This window comes from Esox lucius, chromosome 19, assembly GCF_011004845.1.
Source record: "Esox lucius isolate fEsoLuc1 chromosome 19, fEsoLuc1.pri, whole genome shotgun sequence".
Lineage (NCBI taxonomy): Eukaryota > Metazoa > Chordata > Actinopteri > Esociformes > Esocidae > Esox > Esox lucius.
Genome location: NC_047587.1, coordinates 36,562,197 through 36,580,646, shown reverse-complemented (window position 1 = coordinate 36,580,646; position 18,450 = coordinate 36,562,197). Strand labels below are relative to the sequence as shown.

General features: G+C 41.8%; 1 protein-coding gene across 11 annotated transcripts in view; it reads left to right on the top strand.

Annotated features, from left to right (window-relative positions):
- Positions 1 to 18,450, top strand: part of LOC105018473 (pleckstrin homology domain-containing family A member 7) — a 129,392-nt gene that overhangs the window by 14,829 nt on the left and 96,113 nt on the right. Inside the window, exon 1 of one of the 11 annotated variants that reach the window (XM_020040241.3) lies at positions 3,598 to 3,737. The exons of the other annotated variants lie outside the window; for them this stretch is intronic. Within the exon in view, the coding sequence (XP_019895800.3) occupies positions 3,613 to 3,737 (125 nt within the window). The 5' untranslated portion in view covers positions 3,598 to 3,612. Of the gene's footprint in view, positions 1 to 3,597; positions 3,738 to 18,450 lie in introns of those variants that run through there. 11 annotated transcript variants of the gene reach the window in all.

Genomic DNA, 18,450 nt, shown 5'->3' with positions numbered 1-18,450 from the left:
TAATGAAGCTCTTTCTAGAAACAGGGGTTATGGAAATACTGTCTGTTTTCCTCTCTCCAGGGCTGTTGTGCACTTAGCGTTTTGATCTGTCTTCAAAGCTTTATGTAACTTAGAGGTGACTGTATAAATCTGGTGGTTTAGAGGTGACTGTATAAATCTGGTGCATTATAGGTAACAGAATAAATCTGGTGCTTTAGAGGTGACAGTATACATCTGGTGGTTTAGAGGCGACTGTATAAATCTGGTGCTTTAGAGGTGACAGTATACATCTGGTGGTTTAGAGGTGACAGTATACATCTGGTGGTTTAGAGGTGACTGTATAAATCTGGTGCTTTAGGGGTGACAGTATACATCTGGTGGTTTAGAGGTGACAGTATACATCTGGTGCTTTAGAGGTGACTGTATAAATCTGGTGCTTTAGAGGTGACAGTATACATCTGGTGGTTTAGAGGTGACAGTATACATCTGGTGGTTTAGAGGTGACAGTATACATCTGGTGGTTTAGAGGTGACAGTATACATCTGGTGGTTTAGAGGTGACTGTATAAATCTGGTGCTTTAGAGGTGACAGTATACATCTGGTGGTTTAGAGGTGACAGTATACATCTGGTGGTTTAGAGGTGACAGTATACATCTGGTGGTTTAGAGGTGACTGTATAAATCTGGTGCTTTAGAGGTGACAGTATACATCTGGTGGTTTAGAGGTGACAGTATACATCTGGTGGTTTAGAGGTGACAGTATACATCTGGTGGTTTAGAGGTGACAGTATACATCTGGTGGTTTAGAGGTGACAGTATACATCTGGTGGTTTAGAGGTGACTGTATAAATCTGGTGCTTTAGAGGTGACTGTATAAATCTGGTGCTTTAGAGGTGACAGTATACATCTGGTGCTTTAGAGGTGACAGTATACATCTGGTGGTTTAGAGGTGACTGTATAAATCTGGTGCTTTAGAGGTGACAGTATACATCTGGTGGTTTAGAGGTGACAGTATACATCTGGTGCTTTAGAGGTGACAGTATACATCTGGTGGTTTAGAGGTGACAGTATACATCTGGTGGTTTAGAGGTGACAGTATACATCTGGTGGTTTAGAGGTGACAGTATACATCTGGTGGTTTAGAGGTGACAGTATACATCTGGTGCTTTAGAGGTGACTGTTTAAATCTGGTGCTTTAGAGGTGACTGTATAAATCTGGTGGTTTATGTGACAGTACAAATCTGGTTATTTAGATATTATAGATGGAAATGTATATATCTGGTGGATTAGAGGTGGCAGTATAAATCTGGTGGATTAGAGGTGACTGTATAAATCTGGTGCTTTAGAGGTGACAGTATACATCTGGTGGTTTAGAGGTGACTGTATAAATCTGGTGCTTTAGAGGTGACAGTATACATCTGGTGGTTTAGAGGTGACAGTATACATCTGGTGCTTTAGAGGTGACTGTTTAAATCTGGTGCTTTAGAGGTGACTGTATAAATCTGGTGGTTTATGTGACAGTACAAATCTGGTTATTTAGATATTATAGATGGAAATGTATATATCTGGTGGATTAGAGGTGACAGTATACATCTGGTGGTTTAGAGGTGACTGTATAAATCTGGTGCTTTAGAGGTGACAGTATACATCTGGTGCTTTAGAGGTGACAGTATACATCTGGTGGTTTAGAGGTGACAGTATACATCTGGTGGTTTAGAGGTGACAGTATACATCTGGTGGTTTAGAGGTGACAGTATACATCTGGTGGTTTAGAGGTGACAGTATACATCTGGTGGTTTAGAGGTGACTGTATAAATCTGGTGCTTTAGAGGTGACAGTATACATCTGGTGGTTTAGAGGTGACAGTATACATCTGGTGGTTTAGAGGTGACAGTATACATCTGGTGGTTTAGAGGTGACTGTATAAATCTGGTGCTTTAGAGGTGACAGTATACATCTGGTGGTTTAGAGGTGACAGTATACATCTGGTGGTTTAGAGGTGACAGTATACATCTGGTGGTTTAGAGGTGACAGTATACATCTGGTGGTTTAGAGGTGACAGTATACATCTGGTGGTTTAGAGGTGACTGTATAAATCTGGTGCTTTAGAGGTGACTGTATAAATCTGGTGCTTTAGAGGTGACAGTATACATCTGGTGCTTTAGAGGTGACAGTATACATCTGGTGGTTTAGAGGTGACTGTATAAATCTGGTGCTTTAGAGGTGACAGTATACATCTGGTGGTTTAGAGGTGACAGTATACATCTGGTGCTTTAGAGGTGACAGTATACATCTGGTGGTTTAGAGGTGACAGTATACATCTGGTGGTTTAGAGGTGACTGTATAAATCTGGTGCTTTAGAGGTGACAGTATACATCTGGTGGTTTAGAGGTGACAGTATACATCTGGTGCTTTAGAGGTGACTGTTTAAATCTGGTGCTTTAGAGGTGACTGTATAAATCTGGTGGTTTATGTGACAGTACAAATCTGGTTATTTAGATATTATAGATGGAAATGTATATATCTGGTGGATTAGAGGTGGCAGTATAAATCTGGTGGATTAGAGGTAACAGTATAAATCTGGTGGATTATTGGTGACAGTATAAATCTGGTGGTTTATTGGTGACAGTATAAATCTGGTGGTTTATTGGTGACAGTATAAATCTGGTGGTTTATTGGTGACAGTATAAATCTGGTGCTTTAGAGGTGACAGTATAAATCAAAAGGGGCTTTTTAGCCATTCAACTCTGCTTCCTGTTTAATTATTGCTCCACACACCAGTGTCTCACTAGATCTCCTCTTGTCTATTGCTTTTCCTCCCCTTGTCTCTCTCTGGTTCTCTCTGGTTCTCTCTGGTTCTCTCTGGTTCTATTTCTCTCTGGTTCTCTCTCTCTCTCTGGTTCTCTCTCTCTCTCTGGTTCTCTCTGGTTCTCTCTCTCCGACTCTCTCGTATAGAAGTGAATCAGCATGTGCATGCCCTTTGGCTGCTCTTCTGAACTCACGGTTCCAGGCACAGGTCCTCCTCCGCTCTGTCTGTGTTCAATCTGGGCCACCCTTTCACACACCTCACAGAGCAGAGAGGCGCTCCCTAATCCGCTGCCCCGTTCCCCATCGACGTCCGACCGGGGTCAGCGCGGCCGCGCGACCTGTTCTCAGAGATTAACTAGAGTCTGGTCCAGGCAGCACGGGGGGCCAACCCGGCCGGACATGGGCAGCGGAGGAGGACCGGCACAAAGGGGGGATTGAGACGGAGCGAGACAGAGACACGGCAGATGCACACAGCGTGGTGGCCCAGACGTCCTGTCCAGCGTTAATGCTGCATCGTGGGAGGCATTCTGTCACCCCATCCACACACGTGACCCACAGTGCTCGGCCGGGCACTCAAAAACCTTCACATTTCAAGTCATAGTGGAGAGGAGAGGAAGGGTGTCATTTCAGCACACAGTGGAGAGGGCAAAGCGTGCAGGGAAGTAGGGTCCGCCGCAGAGCTCCGTACAGGAGGGGATGGAGGACAAACTCTGCGTGGGACTGGGACAGGGAAAAAGTTTAAGAAACAAGGAATACAGAGACTGCGTTGCATGAGAGAGAGAAAGCGACAGGGAGCGGCTATATTGTCCTCTAAGGCAGCTGTGAGATGGGGACCTGCTTCAGCTGTGATCACGCGAAAGGCTCGGGTCATGAACTGGTGCCTGTCAAATGTCTTGCCAACGTGCCCATGCAAACCAGGGCTGTGGCTGTCACGGAAAGTGCCAAACGCAGGTAAACGTAAAGTAACCTTCCTAATCTGTTTGCCTTTGCTTCGCACTAGACTCAGCCTGGCTAATCCCTGACCGAACGTTTTAGTGCAAAAGCTGTCTCGTTTCTTTTTTACCGTTTTCTATGGTGTCCTAATGAACAGCAACCAGACGGAGTGTGTACTTTGATGCAGTGTGAATCAATTCCTATTCATATTGGTCCAGAGTAGCAGCAGCCAGCCCTTGAAAGTGCTGCATTACAGCTTGTTACATTTTGCCTGGTTTGTTTTGTGGTGTATCAGTGTTCTAACCACACATGCTCTCGCACGCAATTGAGTGTGCGCACACACTCAAGCACACCAGACAGCTATCATTGGATAAAATCATATTAATACATATTCCTTTTTTAGTTATTTTATTCTATCCATAGCTCTTAGTCATACTTTTTAACTCTGCTTTCTTTGCAAGGCATTTGGATGTTCGTCTACGCCTGTTGTTTACGAAGCCTGATACAAATAAAATGCAATTTGATTATTATTTAATATCTAGACATAGAAATATCGTCTCAATGCATTTTCATTTAGATATTATAGATGGAAACGTAATTGACTCTAGAAAGGCAATAAGGCGTAGATTATCCCAGGTGTTGGAGGTTTCGATATGTCTCCCGTGTGTGTCGGCACAGTGTTTAGGTGGAGTCAGTGTGAGGTTGGGTATTGTGTGTGTCGGCACAGTGTTTAGGTGGAGTCAGTGTGAGGTTGGGTATTGTGTGTGTCGGCACAGTGTTTAGGTGGAGTCAGTGTGAGGTTGGGTATTGTGTGTGTCGGCACAGTGTTTAGGTGGAGTCAGTGTGAGGTTGGGTATTGTGTGTGTTGGCACAGTGTTTAGGTGGAGTCAGTGTGAGGTTGGGTATTGTGTGTGTCGGCACAGTGTTTAGGTGGAGTCAGTGTGAGGTTGGGTATTGTGTGTGTTGGCACAGTGTTTAGGTGGAGTCAGTGTGAGGTTGGGTATTGTGTGTGTCGGCACAGTGTTTAGGTGGAGTCAGTGTGAGGTTGGGTATTGTGTGTGTCGGCACAGTGTTTGGTTCTTTTTTCTTTTTTTATGACTTTCCCCCCGTCTTTCACCCACAATTTTGTGGTATCCAATTTGTTATTAAGGTCCTACCTCATTACAGCAACTATCAGTTGCCATGTCAAGTCTTATGTCTTCCAGAGCATGTCCAATACTGTCTGGTTCTTATCACGCTATTTGCTCAATGAGGAAGTCTGGACCAAGTCGTCGTGTGTTGGAGGGAACCCATTACTCAGTTTTCTACCTTGATTGAGCTCGCTTAAGCTTAAGCCAGCCACAAGGAATCCCCAGAACACAACAAGGCAAGACAACCATAGCCTAATAACCCTTGTGGGATGGTCCACAAACTGGATTCGAGGCCTGGTCTTGCAATGAGCTAACTGCAAGGCAGTGACTTTACCTCTGTGCCATTCAGGGCCTTGGGTCGTGCTTCTGGCTAAATATGACACAGGCAATGAACAGCTGTTAGTGTGAGTGAGCTGTGTTCAGCAGTAAAAATGTGAAATGTTCAGATAAAGAACATACCCATGTAAACAGACCCATGTGCAGATATTTGTAACGTTACATTCAAATTTGATGTCAAATGAAAGCTAACAGTCTTTATCGAAGAAATTAAGAGAAGCACAATTACCATCAAAACATTAGGGAATTTGGGAAAGGCTTTTGTTTTTGGTCCAAAAGATCTGTGATACATTGTCATATTGTAACTTCATTCTATTACCGGTTGGTGATCTACTTTATGCAGTTCGATTAAGTGGATTTTTGCTTAATTCATGGTGTCATATCTAACGCCTTTTTAAAATTATTTTTTAAAAAGGCGTTAGGGTTGTCAAGGTTGGTGCAACTTTGGAGTCACTGGAAAATGATGTGGCATAATTTTTAGGTGATTGTCGGGGGCTCAGTGTGCCTTTATTTTGGGATTGCTCATAACAGACTTGCCTTTTCTTGATGCCTGGTATTAGTAATCCCTTACTCATTAATGTCATGACATTTTTGTTTTGCCTCAGTATTCCACGGTTATGTCCCTGAGGTGTCTCCAGGGTTGGGACTCAGGTTTACTCTGGGTCATGACTACTGACTGGAAGGAACTCTGTGTTACAGCACTGTTTGGCTGTGACAGGTGTTCTATAGGACTAAAGTCCACTCCGGTCACATCCTCAACCTACTAGAATTTCTCCTTCAAAAGCACTGCTTTAAAAAGTGGCCTACACCTGTCTGAGACATGCAGAGATTATTACATTTTTTCTAAAATTGATTGAATAGTTTTTTCCCCCTCATCTATCTACACACAACACCCCATAATACTCAATACTTACTTTCAAATGTATATAAAAAAACGAAATATCACATAACTATTCAGATTCTTTTACTTAGTCCTTCGTTGAAAAACATTTGGCAGTGATTACCGACTCAAGTCTAATTGGGTATGGCGCTACAAGCTGTATTTGGGGAGTTACTCTCATTCTTCTCTGCAGATTCTCTTAAGCTCTCGTGTTGGAAGGGGAAACTTACTGCACAGGCATTTTCAGGTCCCTTCAGAAATGTTTGATTGGGTTCAAGTCTGAGCTCTTGCTGGGCCACTTAAGGACATTCACAGACGTGTCCCGAAGCCCCTCCTGCCTTGTAAACCTTTGCCCCCAGTCTGAGGTCCTGAGTGCTCTGGAGCAGGTTTTCATCAAGGATCTGTACTTTGCTTCATTAATCTTTCCATTCATCCTGACTAGTCTCCCACAGCTTTATGCTGCCATCACCATGCTTGACCGTAGGGATGGTTTTGGCCAGGTGAAGAGCGGTGCACGGCTTTTCATTCAGGCCAAAGAGTTCAATATTGGCTTCATCAGATAGATAATCTTGTTTCTCATGGTCTGTGATTCCTTTAGGCGCCTTTTGGCAAACTCCAAGCGGGATGTCATGTGCCATTTACTGAGAAGTAGCTTCTGTCTGGCCACTTTAGCATAAACACTTGATTGGTGGAGTTCTGCATTCTGCATTGATGGTCTATCCCAAACAAATCCTAATGCATAATTCGAAAATCCCCCAGAAATAGTCGCAATATAACAGTAAACTGTTTTATTTCAGCCTTCCTATAATGTTGCTACTGGAGGTTGTAACCAGTGGAGTTTTTGTCTATCCTGAATAAATCCTGTTGCATAATTAGTTTTGACGGTTAGGGGATTCAAACGCGGGACCTGTTGTTTGGTAGTCCGCGTCTCCAGCGTCTAGGCCTGCTCCACCTACACGGTCAACTTTAGCCTGTCTGAAACACAACGTGGAGTGAAGGTGTCTGAATACTTACCCAATGCACTGTATTACCACTAAGCCTGGAACTGTAAACATGTTTAAAAAGCGTTCGACTAGCAGTTATGGAGGAAGAACATTAAAAATAATATTTTTGTAGTAATAATTATGTTATATATAATTAAAAATGATAAAAGCATCAGTATAGAGGTTTCAGTATTGGTTATATTCACCTGTTTGGCTGATTTTGTTCCGGTTAGTGGTTTTACAGCTGCTGTGACTCAGGATGAAGTATCTGGAAGTAGTGCCAGTGAGCTGTGGCAGTCAGGAGGAAGACTAACCCTACATCAAAGCACTGTTACTGTACTCATCTTTTTCTACTATCTAATTTCATTTGGCCAATGTAGAAAAGGTATTTGAATGCTTATTTTACAATCTACTATAGCACATAGCTTCAAGCAGTCTACCTTCAGTCTACCTTCAGTCTAGCTTCAGTCCAGCTTCAGTCTAGCTTCGGAGCTTCCTACATCTGACAATATTTTCATACTTCCACATCAGATTTCAAGGCACTTTGACCAGCGCAGGTTTGTGACCAAATATTTTAATAAACTCTGGAGAACCTACTGGACGTTTGTGTGTGACAGACAAGCAGCATCCCAAGGGCCAGAGATGTGAAAACAGTTGTGAAATAGTCCTGTCCCATCTGAACACCAACTGTATATCCTTAATCTTGAGGTAGCCTCTAAGGAACCAAAACCCAATATTTTGGGGTTTTCCGTGTGAAAAACACCTTGCACCAGACGCTACTGTTGACTCTTCTGTTTTGAAGCATGATGAGTGACATTAATCTTAGGAAACGAGAAATCAAAGTGTTCTCTGTGAACAATCACTGCACTGTAATACACCTTTGGGTTGAATCTCCTATCTTAACACAACACCCACTTTCCTAAGAACCGCCTCATTTTCTTTCTTAATATTTTATGTTAGAACACTTTGTTCTCTGTTAGTTTTTTCTCCCACGGTAGGTTCTCTTGAGGCACCTCTCTTTCGCTTTAGATCTCTATCGGCTAAAGGAGGAGGGTTTATATACAATATTTGGGAAGCAAGTGAATAATTCATCAGGGAGGGTTGAGTTAGCGGTCCCCTAGCTCGCGCTAAGCTGTAAAGATGATGCCTGTGAAGTGTAACTGTGAAAGACGTTTTTTCATTCATGTTGGGGGGCTTGTCTGTCTGGATTTGAGGATTTAATGATGACATTGTCACTTGGAAAAAATTACTGGTTAATTCAAGACAGCCTTCAAACTATTAACATGTCAAGTCTGTTGATGTCAGTTTCCTTTGCACCTCAGTATAAACTGCTCACTGTAATCTGTGTTGGTCCTGGTTAGTTTTTCCCCACCAATGGACATCTATGCCATTTAGCACAGGAGAGAGATGTGTTTTGCCGGTGGAGGTCAGTGTCGTTCTGTAACTGTCTCCCATTCTGTCTGCCTCTCGGTCAGTGATATTCGGTCACTCCTTCAGATTGATGATAAAGGGTCACATTTTGATTGTCCTAGTAAACCTGAGATTACATTCACTTTAGAATCCCTAAAAAGCCTGGATGAGGCATTGAAAAGTAGTTTCAGATTCTCATGGATGACAGTAGCTGTTTGTTGCTATTTCCTTCACCCCGCTTTTGCTCCCTTGCAGGTAGTTACACTTTTTGGACTGAAATAGCCCACAATGCACCTAGGCCACTGCATTTGCCATGGTGGCTACACCTCTGTGAGTATGACATGCTGAGGATGTAAGGCCAAGTTAATTAGACTTGCAAGTAGTTAACTAGACTTCCATCAGGTGCTCACTTCATTGTGAACATCCATCTTTAAATCAACTGTGCAAGTGAAGTGAAGACTTTCATTGGGACTGTCTGACTGATCTGTCTCTCAGCCAGTCAGTCTGTCTCCCTGTTTTCCTGTCTGTCTCATAGTCTACAGTAACACCAAAGCCCTGTGTGTTTAGCTGAATCAGGTTAGCGGGTAAGGAAAAGGCTGTCTATTAGCATGCAAAGGGACCACTTTTGTCCTCCCCGGGGTGTATTGTAACGGTACACCTAGCTCAGCACGAGCAGTGCATCTCTGCCATTCCTCCATTACTGTTGTTCATTGTTGCTCGTTCTGTTCTGAGGCTTGACCAGCAGCCTGAGGGGATATATTAGTGTTGTAAACAAAAAGTCGATATAGTCTAATGCATTTCTCTGGTAGTATGCTGTGTCTACCTTTCAACTCAATATTTTACAACTGTATGTCTTTTAGCAGAACTAATGTGTTATATTTGACAACAGTAGGCTATTTAAGCAGTAAAGGACAAGGGACTCTTATGGACAATATACAACTGTTAAGGGCTATTCTTAGTGACAGCACAATGCGGAGTAGAACTTTGTCGAAGTATGTTGCCCATGATAACTTTAGCTGCCTTATTGCTGTTATAAGCCAGTTACCAATGCAATTAGAACTTATATTGTAAGCCCTGGTTTACGGTCCGATACTCCACAGCTAAAAATGTTGTTGTGACTTCATTTGTTTTGATAAAGCATGTTATAGCCAGTCCATCTGTCTATAGCCAATCAGCTGAAATTATTATAATTATGAATTTATTCTTTAGACGTCCTTTGCGAAGCAAATGCATGTCATATTCATCCTACTGTGAGGGTCACTGATTTGTACGAGGATTAATTTAAAACAGTCAGCCAAAATGACTTTTGCTTGCTGAAATTACTTGATTTAAAGGCAACTATTGACCTTTTACTGTAAACATGCTGACATTTTGGACAAAGAGATGCCCTGCAGAAGGATCACGATGTAGAGGATTTTCTGTTTTCTTCAGAGGGCCTCGGCAATGTGAGTGAAGGTTGACTGCAAATCTCTCTGAATTCTTAGGGTATTGTTGCAGAGTTAATGCGTTTGGATTATGGCTATTGTGGTTTCGAAAGCCACATTACAACAGCAACCCAAAATAGGCTGTTTGTACAGTTGGATAGCTCGGATGTTGAGTAGGGAGATCATTTCTCAGCAAGTTGTTTCACTAGGTTTGGGTACATGTAAGCTTTGTGCCACATGGACCTGTTTGATGCCGTTTGTGGGAAATGTTTCCTGAAACACTTAAATCCTACTTTGTCAGGGAAGGTTTGCATACAATCTGACACCTATCTGTTGCTGTTCCAATTGGACTCTTAATATCTCACCCGGCACAGCCAGAAGAGGACTGGTCACCCCTCTGAGCCTGGGTCCTCTCTAGGTTTCTTCCTAAAATTCGACCTTAGGGAGTTTTTCCTAGCCACTGAAATTCAACTGCTGTTGTAAAAAGGGCTTTATAAATAAATTTGATTGATTGATTGATTGCTGTTTTTTCTCTCTCTCTCAATTCAGTATCAATTTAAAGGGTTGTATGTTGGGGTTGACATTTCTTCACACTACCAAAGCAAAAAAATCTCAATATGAGCAGGCATTTTACATAGGTTTCAAAGGATGGGGGCATATTCAGTTGTGATTATTTATTTAATGATTATTTAAAAAAAGTTTCATTTTGTATGATAATTGACTATAAATGATAAAGAAGAACAGAGATAAATATTGGTTATATTTACAGTGTTTATGGTCCTGTGACGGCAGTGGAGGAGAGGAACCAGGCACAGGCCGATTGCAGTTGTTAAATACTTTTGTAATTGAAACAGACACTGAGTACAAAATAAACTGAATGAAAGTAAAGCGCTGGCTTAGCAGCAAAACGAAAGCACTCACCCGTTATGTGTGACATACAAGCAACAACAATGATCGACAAATGAAGGGAGCAGTGGAGAAACATTTAAACACATAGTGATGACATAATTGGGACCTGGGGTGAGTGATGATGGACGATAAGACCATGAATGACTCCGGGGTGAGTTCGTGGAGTGACGAGAATTGGGAGTGCGCTGGCGCTGATCCTCACCGTACTGTGACAGTTGCATTGGTGGCCCTTTCCTTACGGCGACAGGTGACAAGGCTTGCTGCTTTGATTGCACATTGCAGTATTTCACCTGGTAGATAAGGAACTTTATCGATGTTTGATTTAATTTCATATCTCTCTCGTTATCTTTCCCTTTGCATTTCTTTGTTAATAAGACTTGTCTACCTTTCAAAGTAATTTTAACAAAGTCTATAAGAATAGAAATGTTGCCATATATTTAGCATTTGTGTCCTAAATTGAAATGGAGATGTTCATGGTAATTTATTATCCACTTCAACATGGAATGAACCTGACCTGAATTTCCTCTTGTGTCACCATCACTATCAGTTAGGGACTATTTCTGGTAGCCATTATTCAGTCTTATCCCGGCACTATAAGTATTAGACAGCTTATGGGAATACTTACTCTTCAGTAGCTAAGCAGAGTTTATATTTTTTTAATTCTGCAATCATCAAAAGTGTAGTTGGGTGTAAAAAATATCCACGGTGAACTTTCCTGAGGGAGACAGGTAGGGTGGTTGTTGGAGAAATAACTTAGGTGATACTTAAATCACTGTAATCTGACTTATCATAAGGAATCATAACATGTCTGATTTTGTCTAGCACAAGATTGCCACTCTTGTAAAAGTATTCAGACCCTTTCACTTCCTCCAAATGTTGTGTTATGGACTTGATTTTAAAATATTTTTTTTATATTTGTGTAGCCATCTTTTTTTCCCTGTAGCAAATTCAATCGATTGGAAATTATTTAGAAAAGCACACACCTGCCTACAGTGATATAAAAAGTCTACACACCCCTGTTAAAATGCCAGGTTTTTGTGATGTAAAAGAATGAGACAAAGATAAATGTCCACTTTTAATTCATTTGAAAAACAAACTGAAATCTTCTAGGGGAAAAATGAAAAATAAACACCTTACAATAACCTGGTTGCATAAGTGTGCACACCCTCTTATAACTGGGGATGTGGCTGTGTTTATTTAACCAATCACATTCAAACTCATGTTAAATAGATCTCATTACAAACCTGCCATCATTTAAAGTGACTCTGATTAATCACAAATAAAGTTCAGCTGTTCTAGTAGGATTTTCCTGACATTTTCTTAGTTGCATCTCAGAGCAAAAGCCATGGTCCGCAGAGAGCTTCCAAAGCATCCGAGGGATCTCATTGTTGAAAGATATCAGTCAGGAGAAGGGTACAAAATAATTTCCAAAGCATTAGATATACCATAGAACACTGTGAAGACAGTCATCATCAAGTGGGGAAAATTACCAAGAATTGTACATCTGTCCAAAATGTATGAAAAGATGAGAACTTGTCAGGGAGGCTTCCAAGAGGTCTACAGCCACATTAAAGGAACTCCAGGAATTTCTGGCAAGTACTGGCTGTGTGCTACAACAATGTCCCATATTCTTCATATGAATGGCCTATGGGGTAGGGTGGCAAGACGGAAGCCTTTTCTTACAAAGAAAAACATCCAAGCCCGGCTGAAGTTTGCAAAAACAAACCTCAAGTCCCCCAAAAGCATGTGGGAAAATGTGTTATGGTCTGATGAAACCAAGGTTGAACTTTTTGGCCATAATTCCCAAAGGTATGTTTGGCGCAAACAACACTGCACCTCACCCAAAGAACACCATACCCACAGTGAAGCATGGTGGTAACAGCATCATGCTTTGGGGCTGTTTTTCTTCAGCTGGAACTGGGGCCTTAGACAGGGTGGAGGGAATTATGAATAGTTCCAAATACCAGGCAATTTTGGCACAAAACCTTCAGGCATCCGTTAGAAAGCTGAAGATGAAGAGGATGTTGACCTTTCAACACGACAACGACCCAAAGCACACATCCAAATCCACAAAAGCATGGCTTCACCAGAAGAAGATTAACATTTTGGAATGGCCCAGCCAGAGCCCAGACCTGAATCCAATTAAACATCTGTGGGGTGATCTCAAATCAATGTATTTATAAAGCCCTTTTTATATCAGCAGATGTCACGAAGTGCTTTTACAAAACACCTGGCCTTAAACTCCAAGGAGCAAACAACAGAAGTGTTGTATTTCAGTGTTTAGGAAAAACTCCCTAAGAATGCCAACATTTTGGAAGAAACCTAGAGAACCAGGCTCATAGGGGTCACCAGTCCTCTTCTGGCTGTGCCAGGTGAACATATTAAGATTAGAAATGTAATAAATAATAAATGCATGTGGGCTGAGTCTAGAGTCTATTTAAACTTAGTCCAGGTCGGAAGCATGACCTGATGGACAAGGAAAGGGACAACACGGGGAGGTGTCCACACAGTGGCAGCTGAAATCGTCAGCCATGGTCTCGATCTGCAACACAACCAGGAAGACTCTGGACAGGGATAGCAATGGGTCCCCCAAGCCAGGTACTCCGCAGATGTGGGCCAGGACCTCATGCCCTCCTAAGTTCAAAACAGGAGGAGACTGGGAAAATGCATTCCTCATATCAACAAAGATGTATAGTGGAGAAGGAGTATTGACCCTACTCCCCCAGCACAATAATATAGCAGCGTAAGACCTTGGGACTGAGACAGTGGTCCGGCGACACTGTGGACCTATCTGGGGGAGGCCCACGGACAGGGCCCAACAGGCCGGAAATCGATCCACCCACATTGCCAAGCATCAACCAAAGAGACACCCACCAACCGCAACCCCCCTGAATGAAGACCGAGTATTGCCAGTAAATGCACAAGTGCGCAACAGAGAGTCGTCCCCGAGAGGCATTGGAGGGAGGGCGTCCTAATGGTGATGAGAGCCCATCTGGCAAGACCGCAAGGGTGGACAGTATCAAGCCTACTGGTCACCTTCACGCCCCTGGGCCAGGCTACACCTAATCATATACCGTGCTGTAGAGATGAGTTTTTAGTAGACACTTGAAAGTTTGCATTGAATTTGAATTTCTAACCTTAATTGGCAAATCATTCTACAGTAGTGGAGCTCTATGAGAAAAGGCCCTGCCTCTGGCTGTTTGTTTAGAGATTCTAGGTACAATAGGCTCTGTGCACAAGCGTATGGACGAACTTCTGCTTTAGCCAGCTGTCGGCATATCATTTTCCAGTTTACTTAAGGTGATCACCCGCGTCGCCCAAAATTTCTGTTTTTAGTTGATGTCTCCTAAAATAAGCATTAGTGATGTCCATCGAATTGTTGATGCCTGGTCCCCTGCTCCAACAAGCAAGCGGAACAAGGGATTCAAACTCTACGTATCGAGTTATCTGCACAACTAACACAACGTGTTCCTTTTTAGTGTAGTATTAGGCAGGACAATTGAACGCATAAAAATTCACCCTAGCCTCAAAAACTGCGAAAGAACGCTGGCTGAGCTGGAACGCTAGCGCGTCCCCATAGCAAGTGAATTGAAACAAACCTTCGTTCAGCCTCTTCTAATCTGAATGAAGCTTAAAATTCCATAGCCTCAAAAAAGCACCAAAACAGGTCTCCTCTTTTATTTTACTACTGTAACCTCATTTCACAACAAAACTGAAAAATAACAACTGGCATAGGAAGTAAACATCTTGGTCCTATATGGTATTAATTGCGGTTAAACCTGTGTTACGTGGTAGTATATAAAAAAATCACCTTTTCTGACTATTTCTAGTCTAGCGTTTGAAGTCATTGAATGGCGCGAGCCATATTTTATTAAAAAGAGTTCATTCTCCTGATTAAAATGATGCCCCACTTGTACCTTGAAACTTAAATGAGTCACGTACATTATATTTCTTTTTTTCCGTACAACAGCATCACTCATCTTGTTGTGAGTTTAGGTGTTTACTAATGCGGATGAGTATTAGTAAGTAAACCGGAAACTGCAATGCAGACTTCTAGACAAAAGCGGAAGTTCCTCACTACGCTGGTGCACAGAGTCTATTAAAAGGCCTGCATCTTGTGATCATCCACACTAACAAACTAATATCTTTCAGATAAAACATTTTTAAACCAGGCTAGAACATGTCCACGTAGCCCAATATGGGTTTCCAGTCTCTCTAAGAGAAGGGAGTGATCAATAGTGTCAAAAGCAGCACGAAGGTCAAGAAGCAACAGAACGGATGCGGAATCTTACTATGTACTATGATGGGGTCTGAATCTGGACTGGAGCATTTCATAAATGTTATTTGTTTCAGGAAGGCATTCAGTTGTTGGGAAACACATTTTTCTAAGGTTTTTGAGAGGAACAGGAGGTTCGATATTGGCCTGTAACTTTGTAATATATCGGGGTCTAGATTAGATTTTTTTTTAGAACTTAATTTCCGCTATCTTTAGTGAGTTTGGTACACATCTGGAGGAAAGGTAGCAATGTATTATGTTCAACATTAGCTGACCTAGCTCAGGAAACAGCTTCTTAAGTAATTTTGTTGGAATTGGGTCTAACTGACAATTTGTGGGTTTAGAACTCATTACAAATTTAGTGAATGAGTCAAGTGATACGGTATCAAAAAATTCAAGTGTCCCCATTGACACCTGGTCAGGGAGGTTCAGGACATTCTCAGGACAACTGAGATTTTGGGGACTATAACTATTTAAGGAGTCAGTTATTTGTTTTCTAATTGTGATTATCTTTTCATCAAATTAGTTTATGTATTCATTACAGCTAAAGTGAAGACCCACTTCACTTGTTGAGCGTTGCTTTTTTGTTAACTTTGCAACTGTATAGAAGAGATATTTTGGATTGTTTTTGTTCGCCTTAATTAGGTTGGAGAAATAAGCTGCTTTTCGGTATTGTAGTGTACTGTCTTTTCAGGCTAGTCTGAATACTTCCAACTTGGTGGAGCGCCACTTTGCTCCAATTTTCTGGAGGCTTGCTTGAGTGCTCTAGTATTGTCTGTGTACCAGGGAGCGTATTTGTTTTGTTGCATTTTTTTTTTTTTAGGGGTGCAACCGTATCTAAAGTATTTCGCAATGTTGAGTTTAGATCCTCAATTTAATCGTTTTCGGATTTATTTACGTTCGTTGATGAGCGAACTTGTAAGAATATCAAGGAATCTATTTGTAGTCCGAGAATTTATTGTACAGCTTTTGAAACTCATTGTTTGCAGAGCAAGTGGATTTCTTGTTTTAACAGTAAATGTAGTAAGACAGTGATCCGATAATTTCCCACCAAAATCCTGGATTATTACTACTATTATTATTATTACTACAATATCTATTTCTCATGACAGGACTAAATCTAAGGTGTGATTGTGGCAGTGAGTTGGACCTGAGACATGTTGGATAAAACCCACTGAGTCAATTATGGCTTCAAAGGGTTTTTGAAGGGGATGAATATTGAAATTGCCAAAAATGTGAATACTATCTGCCATGACTACAAGGTTAGACAATAATTCTGGAAACTCATTGAGGAATATGGTGTATGGCTCGGGGGGCCTGTAAATGGTAGCTCTGTAAAACGGTTTATCAGCCTGGTTAACTTCCATGAGTAAAACTTCAAAAGAATGAAAATCAGTGATATGTTTGAGAATAAATGTATATTTACTGTCATAAATATTAGCAACATCCCCTCCTTTACGGGATGCATGGGGGATAGTATAACCAGGAGGAGCGGCCTCATTTAGGGCAATTAATTAATCTGGCTTTAGCCACGTTTCACACAAGCCAGTAACATCTAGTTTATGATCAGAGATTAATTAATTCACTGCAACTGCTTTTGGAGCAAGGGATCTAATATTTAGGAGTCCCATTTTGAGATGTGAGGTGATGCAGTCATTTTTATTTGTGACCGATGTGGAGGAAAACTTATAATAAGGTTGCTATTGTTAGCACCACGTTGTTCAACTTTTCTCAGCCTGGAACGAGTCACAGTGGCAATAGGTAAAACTGTACTAACTACTCTGGCTATGCACCCTATCTTATGGTGAGGCTATAGGAGTGAGACTCAATGTTCCTAGATAAAAGATTAGCACCATTCCAGCTAGGATGGAGTCTGTCGCTCCTCAGCAGATCAGGCTTGGCCCTATTTCTGGGAGAGTCCCAAAAGGAGAGCCCGTTATCTACGAACTCTACCTCCTGCGACGGGCAGAACTCTGTTTTCAGCCAGCGATTGAGTTGCGCAAGTCTGCTGTAGAGCTCGTCACTACCCCTAGCTGGGAGGGGGCCAGAGACAATTAATCGATGCCAACACATATTTCTAGCTAGTTTACATGCTATGTTCTGCTTCGTAACCTAAAATCGTTGGTGCCAATGTGAATAACAATATCTCTGTTTTAGACTTAGCTAGCACCAACCCCAGATATGCGGCTATGTCGGTGGCTCTGCCCCCCGGTAAACAGTGTACGATCGCCGGCTGATTCTTTAGTCTAATACTGCGGATAATGGAATTGCAGATGAAGAGGGCTGTGCAAATATGTCCTTGCAATCGGACAGATTTGGAGCGCTTTTGCAAGATGTGCCATGCTAATAGACTCCTACCCAAAAAGAATGACTGCAGTAATAAAATCAAAAGGTGCCTCAACAAAGTTGAGTTTAAGGGTATTAGTTTAAGGATGTGCACACTTATGCAACCAGGTTATGGTGAGTTTTTAATTTCCCCCCCTCAAAGATTTCAGTTTGTTTTTTTAATTGAATTGCTCATGTTATAGGTCACATTAAAGGTGGAAAATGTTCTGACATAATTTTTCTTAGTCTCATTCTTTTACCTCACAAGAACCTGGCATTTTAACAGGGGTGTGTAGACTTTTTATATCCACTGTACATGAGGTTTCACACTTCACAGTGCATCTCAGAGCAAAATCCAAGCCAAGAAGTCACTGGAACTCCCTGTAGATCTCAGTGATAGAAATGTCATTGTCATTGACAAATTGCTGAAGTATTGAAAGTTCTCAGAAGCACAGTGGAAGAAGTTTGGAACTATGAATATACTCATTTTAGAGCTGGCTGTCCGGCCAACCTAAGTAACTGGGCAAGTATGTCCCTGGTCAGAGATGCGACCAAGAAGCAAATTGTCGCTCTAACAAAGTTTTAGAGTTTATCTACCGAGATGGAAGAGCCTGTCAGATGGACAACCATCTCTGCAGCAATCTGATCAGTAGCAATCAGGCTTTTGTGGTACAGTGTCTCGACAGAAGCCACTCCTGTAAAAAGAGTAGGCTATGCATTTTCCTGTAGATTACCAGCCACTGATCTCAATAGTTAAATATTGTATTCTTTATTTAAAGATCAATTGAAGAAATTTGCCGAAGAGGTTGCAATGCTGGAGTCCCTGTCAGACCAGAACATAGATGAAATTGTATTAGAAAATATTGAAGAACTTCAACAACAGACAATGTCACACATGGAGAGGTCTGACTGCACTGTTGCTAGCCCTGGACATTAAATCAGTTCCATCGGAATGTCGAATAATGGGTGTCCAGATGGTAATATCTTCAGCAATTTCATCTGCCATCCCAAAGGCACTGGCCCTCATTTATCATTCTTGCGTAGAAACGGGCGTATAT